This window comes from Pundamilia nyererei, unplaced genomic scaffold (assembly GCF_000239375.1).
Source record: "Pundamilia nyererei isolate P.nyererei 1_Seehausen unplaced genomic scaffold, PunNye1.0 scaffold00051, whole genome shotgun sequence".
NCBI lineage: Eukaryota > Metazoa > Chordata > Actinopteri > Cichliformes > Cichlidae > Pundamilia > Pundamilia nyererei.
Genome location: NW_005187452.1, coordinates 826,192 through 834,186, shown reverse-complemented (window position 1 = coordinate 834,186; position 7,995 = coordinate 826,192). Strand labels below are relative to the sequence as shown.

At 42.4% G+C, this 7,995-nt stretch overlaps 1 protein-coding gene across 1 annotated transcript in view; it reads left to right on the top strand.

The window, feature by feature from the left end:
- itsn2b (intersectin 2b) overlaps positions 1-7,306 on the top strand; it is a 34,186-nt gene extending 26,880 nt beyond the window's left edge. The window contains exons 28-40 of the mRNA XM_013910901.1: positions 585-706; positions 873-979; positions 1,102-1,285; positions 1,429-1,527; positions 2,008-2,091; positions 2,209-2,292; positions 2,376-2,438; positions 2,689-2,838; positions 2,933-3,051; positions 3,138-3,220; positions 3,312-3,395; positions 3,615-3,788; positions 5,080-7,306. Of these exons, the coding sequence (XP_013766355.1) occupies positions 585-706; positions 873-979; positions 1,102-1,285; positions 1,429-1,527; positions 2,008-2,091; positions 2,209-2,292; positions 2,376-2,438; positions 2,689-2,838; positions 2,933-3,051; positions 3,138-3,220; positions 3,312-3,395; positions 3,615-3,788; positions 5,080-5,228 (1,502 nt within the window). The 3' untranslated portion in view covers positions 5,229-7,306. The remainder of the gene's footprint in view (positions 1-584; positions 707-872; positions 980-1,101; positions 1,286-1,428; positions 1,528-2,007; positions 2,092-2,208; positions 2,293-2,375; positions 2,439-2,688; positions 2,839-2,932; positions 3,052-3,137; positions 3,221-3,311; positions 3,396-3,614; positions 3,789-5,079) is intronic.
- Positions 7,307-7,995: the final 689 nt, after the last annotated feature.

Below are 7,995 nucleotides of genomic sequence, written 5' to 3'. Positions count from 1 at the left end.
CCCCCCCCATTCAAGGTTGGGAAAGAAAACAAAAAGGACTTCCTTTCCTGTTTTGGTACAAACAGATTTATTCCAGCAAGAAGATAACGGCACAGAAAGAGCCAAACTTGACAGGAGAGGCAGAGTACAATCACACTGAGCAAACAGCCAGACAGCTACAATCAGTCGTAGCAATGGATTCACAGAACAGATTTCACTTTCTAAACCTTTGGGATGACACAGCAGATGAGAGTGAAACAAGAGAGGGAAAGGAAAGAAAGGAGTTTATAGGGGATGAGCAGTCAGTTTGCATGGGATCCTCACAGTGGATGAATGGGCGCCCTGTATCAGGTAAGTGTGTGTTAGACGGTTGTCGTCTGCCACCTGCTTTTTTTTAAACCTTTCTGAAAGTAATGTATGAGAGGGTACAGAGGAGGAATCGTTTTTGTTTTCCTGTGCAGACACTTCCAGCAGGAGGCAGTAAACGCAAACCTGGGCTATCGGTACAAGCAGTCATTTGTGGGTTTTGTTGAAGTGGATGGACTGGTTGGTTGGTTTTCTTTTTCATGCAAACCTCTCCTCTGGGTGTTGCTCCTGTTTTGCAGGGTGTGCGGACTTGAACAGCCTGGATTCACTGAGCCCTCAAGAGAAGAAGAGGCAAGGTTACATCCATGAGCTGATAGAAACTGAGGAAAAATATGTGGAAGATTTGCAGATAGTGCTGGAGGTAATTTCACACAAATCTGCTGAATAATACATGTAAAAGCAAAAAGTAGCGTTCTCAAAAATCACACCAAGAAAAGTTACACGCTGCAGTTCTTACGGTGTTGTGTGTGTGAGTTGGGACTTGGTGTGTTTTGTAATATTTGTGGCTTTTTCCTCTGCTTGTGTAGGTTTTCTGCAAGCCCATGTCTGCGTCGGGCCGGCTGAATGAGTCAGAGATGAACATGATTTTTGTCAACTGGAAGGAACTGCTGGCCTGCAACTCAAAATTTGTCAAGTAAATACCTTGTGGCGACAGTGTTTCTGATAGCGTGAGGAAATGCTGTGAAGAGTGTTTGTGCAGATTTTTTTCAGTGTAAAAAAAAGCATGTTGGGGGTTTGTCTTGTGTATGTGTGCAGGGCGCTCCGCGTTCGTAAGAAGACCGGTGGAGAGAACAATCCAGTGGGGATGATTGGAGATATCCTGGCTGCTGAGCTGTCCCACATGCAGCCCTACATCCGTTTCTGCTCATGCCAGTTCAACGGCGCCACACTGCTGCAGACTCGCACTGACAATGATTCAGACTTTAAGGACTTCATGAGGGTAGGAGGGATTCCCACATCCTGTCCGCTTCCAATGAGAGCTTCATGTTTTCCATTTAGAGTTTGGGAATTTTAGGGGTTCCGGTTTTGTTGAAAGACAAGAATGTATCTGTTAATCTTTTAATGTTGTCTTTTTTCTCTTAGAAAATCGCCACAGACTACAGGTGTAAAGGAATGCCGCTGTCCAGCTTCCTGCTGAAACCAATGCAGAGGATCACTCGCTACCCACTGCACATCAAAAACGTAGGCCATCGTTTTCAAGTGTGGCCTTAACTGGCTGCATTTGACTTTCTGGTTGTTTTATAAATTCTGTCATGATTGTATCTATTATTTTATTGTTAGCTGTTTTAAATATTTAGACTCCCATTAATATACAAAAACAGAATTTATAAGGGTGTGGAGAGTGACGGACTATGCAAGCGCTTTTTTCCAGTTCTACGATACTTTTACTTTAAGTATGAATGTTCTCCCTGGAGAGTATTTTCAGCCAGAGCTTTACATTCAGGGACGTGATCAGAAGTTATCACGGTAAGCTCTCATTCTGCACCAGGTATCAGCTTCCACTGCCAGAAGTAGTCAAAATTACGCTCCAATATCTTTACAGTGCATGTTCATCGACAGAGTATCCAATGAAAGACACTCTTCAGTGACGGAAAATAGTTGTTAATAAAATTAACGTCAAATGTGAGCACGATTAGCTTATTAGTGTATTTACTTGTGCAGATCCTGGAGTGCACTGCAGAGGGCCATGCTGATCGAGGTCCTTTGAAAGAGGCGCTGGAGAGGGCGGAGGAGCTCTGTAAACAGGTTTTTATGATCATCATTTCCTTTATTAATGAACCCAGTGAGTCGCTTAATTAGAAAGTCTCTGTGTTGTGGTTGAAAGAATCTGATGTGGTGTTTCTGGGCGATTACCTTGTGCAGGTGAACGAGGGTGTAAGAGAGAAGGAGAACTCCGACAGACTGGAGTGGATTCAGAGCCACGTTAATTGTGACGGTCCTGTCGAGGTATTGAGATTTACGGTTTTTCCTTCATGGATCTTTGTGTGAAAACATTGAAACGTTGTTTTAAACTTTCTCGCTTTTTACAGCATTTGGTCTTTAATTCCCTTACCAACTGTTTGGGCCCCAGAAAACTGCTCCACAGCGGCAAGGTGAGTTTCATTGGCTGGCAGGATGGGGCATAACGGATGATGAAATTTGAAACTTAATGGTTCAAATCCCAGGAAGTAGTGTTACTGGTTACAAGCCTCATACCACAAAGTACAATCTTCAGACACCAGTAAGCTTTAAATAATTTAAAGTCGTGTTTTGCTGAAGATTTGCGAAAGTAAATCAGTTAATGTTGTTAGTTTTTTAAGTGTTTAATCATACATGTGCGGGTGTATCACTCTATCGTCACAGTTGTACAAGGCAAAGAGCAGCAAGGAACTCTGGGCTTTCCTCTTCAACGACTTCCTGCTTTTAACGTACGCGGCTAAACAGTTCACCTCATCTGGACCTGATAAACTGTTCAGCAACAAGAATAACGTACAGCTAAAGATCTACAAACCAGTAAGAGATGCACATGAGTGGAAATCTCCTCCTTTGAGGCAACGTTAGACTTTGTGTTTGTGCCCGACTGTGTTTCATCTTGTGTTTCCTGTAGCCCGTCCTCCTGAACGAAGCTCTGGTCAAGCTTCCAGATCCTTCCAGCGATGAGCCCATCTTCCACATCTCACACATTGACAAAGTCTACATGCTCAGAACAGACAACATTAATGAACGGTATGTGCACACGTCGGCGTACGCACAGAGAAATGTGCCAGTGAATCAGTGGCTTTTACGAATTCCTGCGTGTTTGTGTTTTTCAGGACGGCGTGGGTTCAGAAGATTAAGGTGGCGTCTGAGGAATTTATTGAGACTGAAAAGAAAAAAAGGGACAAGGTTTATCAAGGTTTGTGTCTACACTCCAAGAGCCACATTCGTGTCACCTAAACGCGATAATCTCAAATAATCATTTAAGCTTTCTGTGCACGTGTTTACAGCACGCTCTATGAAAGGCAGTGGAATCGGCAGACTGCTCGTCACCATCCTAGAAGCCACTGAACTCAAGGCAGCAAAACCCAACGGTGAGCATGAATGCACTAAAAACAAATCATCAGCTTTTTTTTCTTTTCTTTTTGTTTCTTTGTTTTATACTTTTACACTTTTATTTTTACTTCTTCCTTTTTTTCCTTGACTCTCCTTTTTCCTTTTTTTTTGATTATCTGAATCAATCCTCAACTTGCTTTCTCTTTACCTGCTCTTACATCCTCCTCATGCCTGTCTGCTGTCTTTCCCTCCTGCAGGTAAAAGTAACCCTTACTGTGAAGTGACCATGGGAGCTCAGATCTTCACATCCAGAGTAATCAACGACACCCTGAACCCCAAATGGAACTTCAACTGTCAGTTTCACATCAAAGACATCTACCAGGACGTCCTCTGCATTGCCATCAACGAAAAAGACCAGTTTTCACCAGACGGTTAGCTACCGGCTAATTGCATTATTTCATTTTATTAATATTGCTAAAGTTTGTTCAGAACTCTTTCCTTAAAAGCCCATAAAATAGTTAGATTATGGTGTAAATGTATACAAATTAAATTATTATTAACACTTGTTTGTAAGAAAACAGTGGAGTTCCCACTCCAGGTTGGGAATGAGCTGCTGCTCCAAGTGCAGAAAAGTATCTTGGGGGTCTTGTCTTTGAGTGAGGAGAGGGTGGAGTGGGAGATTAGTGTGGATGCTGTACCGGTCTGTTGTGGTGAAGAGAGAACTGGCCGTGAAAGTAATGCTGCTGTTTTACACTTCAGTCTACATTCCCACCTTCACCTACGGTCACTATCTCTGAGTCACGACTGAAAGTTTAAGGTTGTGGATAGCTGGAGCTGGTTAAGTCGTCTGATTAAGATGCCTCCCGAACACAAACTATGAAATGGAGAACCCAACACATGTCATGGAGCAAGCTAAGTATTTATTTACGGCAACTTTCTCTATAAATTCATCTACAACTGAGTCACTTTCCAGCAACTCTCCCCTCTGAGCTGGGTCGGCACACTTGTTAGCATTAGCTTCCTGTCTGGACTGCCCTCTTCTCCGGGTCACGGCATCCTCCTGAAATAGAGGAGGCATGATTAGATGACGATTACTGGCTGTTCCCAGCCTCCCCTGACACTCTCTGAGCCCACTGCTCCACCCCTCCCTGCAGCTAAGCCACAAACCACACCCCGCCACAGTGAACTACCAGGACGTAGCCCCAGGACAAACCAAGGACACAGCTGACAGATTATTTCTCTGCTCTGGCTTGGGAATGCCTCACATAAGCTTGAGGAGGTAGCTAGAGACAGGGAGGGCTAAGTGTGCCTCCTGCCCCCATGACACGGATAAGCTGTAGAAAATAGATAAATGGTTATTTTATTCAGTGGCAGAATGACAAATCCTCTTAAGACATGGGTGTAGGGTGGGAGTGTCAAACACGAGGTCAGAGGTCCACACCAGCACATGGATCAATCGGGGGGACTGTGTGAAATGAGTTGAACACACTGCTGTGGGGTTTAAAAGAAATATTAAAAGAGCATCCCATGTGTCACTGAAACTGTCTCGACACCCCCACTGGTTAAACGTTGGCTGTTGTTGGTGAATATTTTAGTTAAACTGTACACAGGATAATTACAAAAAGTATAAAAAGTTAAACATGGTTTTCTTCTTTAAAAACAGAAAAATAAATAAATATGACTTCCTCCGAACTCATGTGCTGTTCTGTTTTCTCGTGTCAGAGTTCCTGGGCCGGACCGAGGTTCCAGTGGCGACCATAAAGAAAGAGTTGGAGAACAAGGGTACAGCGACGCGTCGGCTTCTGCTGCACGAGGTCCCAACAGGGGAAGTGTGGGTCCAGCTCGACCTACAGCTCTATGGACACAAGTAGCCGCAAAGGAAGAACTGAAACAAGAAACTACATCCTCTGTAGAGACTTTCAAATAAGAACAGTTAACCAAATTTTAAAAGGCTGCTTGTTTTCACATTAACAAACTAAGATGGTTTCTCCTCTAAGCTGTAATGAGAGACGGTCTCATTCATCAAGCCTTAATTAATTTAATATTAACCAGCAGTAATAATACCTCTTCTGATGTCATCCAAGTCCTGCAGTAGAGATGGCCTTTCAACAATTCAAGCCACGAAATAGGAATTGGAGCTCATCTTTTGTTCCTCGGGATGACTTTAGATGGAAAGGGAAACTTGTTCACCTGCTCAGTATGGAGACTTGGTGTGTCCCACAGTTGAATGTGAGTCCTATGTAAAATTTACAACCTTCAGATGGAGTTAGGACCAGACAAAAGCTGGTGAGAAGCAGATAATTCAAAGCAATAAAACTACATGTGCTCTCCTTTAGACTCTCAGAGCTCTGTATCTCAGTCGGTTTTTATTAAGTATTCACTTTGCCAAGTCTGCTCAGCCAAGGCCATTAAACGAGCTGACACTGAACTAACTAGTGTTTTATCTTAACTGTCAAGAGATACAAGTTGACTCTTTATATTATTTTCTTCTTTTTTTCTGAGGAGATCATGACTGACTGCTTTTTAGAGACTTTGCTGGCCTGCTTTGTGGCTGTCGCCAATCATAAACTGTCTGGGCTCACTTCTCACAGTGACATTAGAGACAGTAGATGGCAAATGATGGCCAGTGACAGCTTGGAGAATAAGTGCGTAGAGCTGGTCTGAAGTCAGTTTACTACTGTAGATCTCAGGATACGTTGTTCTGGGTTGAGTCTGTGTCACTGTAGCAACACTGAACACTCGTTTTGTTGTTTTGTTTGTATGTTGGGATTCGTGAGTACATATCTTTGGAGAATAGAAGAATAACGATAGAGAAGCGAACAGATCCTGCAACTTTGGGAGGATACAACTTCTTGCCTTAATAAAAGTCATTTTTGACCTTTTTTTTTTTTTAAATATATGATTAAAATAATTTACTCTTCATTGGGATGATGCTGGGCTTGACTGTAGACTATTTTTGCTTTTTCTTTAACGTGTGAAATCAGCTACGGCCGAGTAATTTCAAGTGAGTTTAAGATGATTAAGGTGAGAGTTTTGTGTTTTTATGCAAACAGTTTTGATGGCGCTAACTTTTTGAAGTAACTCAGATCGAGAGCAATAACAAACAGTATTTTCCCACTTGTATTTTTTTATGCTTTTTCAAACTGCCCGACACATTTTAAGGCTCACCCCTCTCGTCCCTGCCTGCTTACAGTAATATTGTGACCTCAAAAAGTTAAAGTTGGCGCTTACGAACGTCAGCCATGAAGACGCTACAAAGATAAAGGGTGTAAAAGCTGCGTATTTGTGTTGTTGTTGTTTTTACTCTTACTCAGTGTGCTCAGATTATTTTCTAACTCTGCATTTAAACGAAATGTGTTGTATTTATTTCTTAATTTATGCGTGTGACTATCCAAAGTTTAGAGCGCCTTTCTGTTTCATCGTGGAGAATCGGTCGGTAATCGCTGAGTTTGTTTTGTGAGAAAGCCGGCTCAGTATCTTAAGACATTCCACACATGAACTTCTGAGTCCAGTCAGAATATTTTCCACAGTCTTCCTTTCTCACATGTAGCACACAGCAGGAAATGGTCGGCTTCAGATTCATTCGCACTACTGGAAATGTGGAAATGTTCCTTTTGGGTCAGAGGTGCAAACTTCAGTCGGCACAGTTCAGCGTCACATAGACTTTTTACTTGGGAGCACACAGAAAAGTAAAGACGAGCTAACGTCTGATCCGACTGCATCAGATATTTGTGTTGTTCATTCACCTCTGCTGGGTGATGTCTAGACGTCCAGCGCTGAAGTGCATGTGTGGAAATGGATTCATATACATTTTTTTTTCCCCCTGATTGAGTTTTACTGTAAGGAGACGAAGTTGTTCATTGTTTTCTTAGGTCTGATATTTTGTGCTCTTGTACTCCACTGAGTTGCCCTTTTTTTTTTTTTTTTTTTTAAATCAACGAGGTTGTTTTTAAGTCTTGTTGTTAACTCCTGTTCTTTTTTTTTCTTTTTCTTTTTTAATTTGTGGAAGGTGTGAGACTTCCTCGTCTGCGTAGGGCTGTGAAAGCTTGTTTTCCTCTTTCATTTTCAGCCTCCTGCACTGACTGCTGAGTTTATGACCTCTCTAACCCTGACTTGCCTGTTCACAGCTGACCGGCTTGGATTCTGTAACCTGCTGTTTGTACTCACCTTGGCCTTTATATGGCACTCGCTGTATCAGGGTTTCTTAAAGCAAATTAAAGATATTAAAAGTGATCAAACTGTCAATTTAATTGTCCGGTCAAACAAAAAGGACCAATTAAAATAACTAAACTGTGAGCGAACATCCTCCTGCAGACTATGCAGTTGAGCACACCATCCTGCTGTTGTGCTTTTTCCAACTACAGTGTTATGTGCAGCATTTTTACTAAACTACAACAGATTTTACAGTTTTCATAAAGCTGGACGTAATTTGAAGATAAATTCTCATGTTTGAACAAGTGAAATATATATTTTTGGGGGGTAGTTAACTCTTGGTTTGCCTGGTTTCTCGTGGTGTCCGGCCACAGAGTCCGTAGAGTTCAGTGCAGAGTTGTCAGTGCGCACCAATAGCTCTCATTAAGTCCTTCTTCACCCTCCACTGGCTCTGGGGCCACAGGAGCAGCAGCCATTATGTAACCA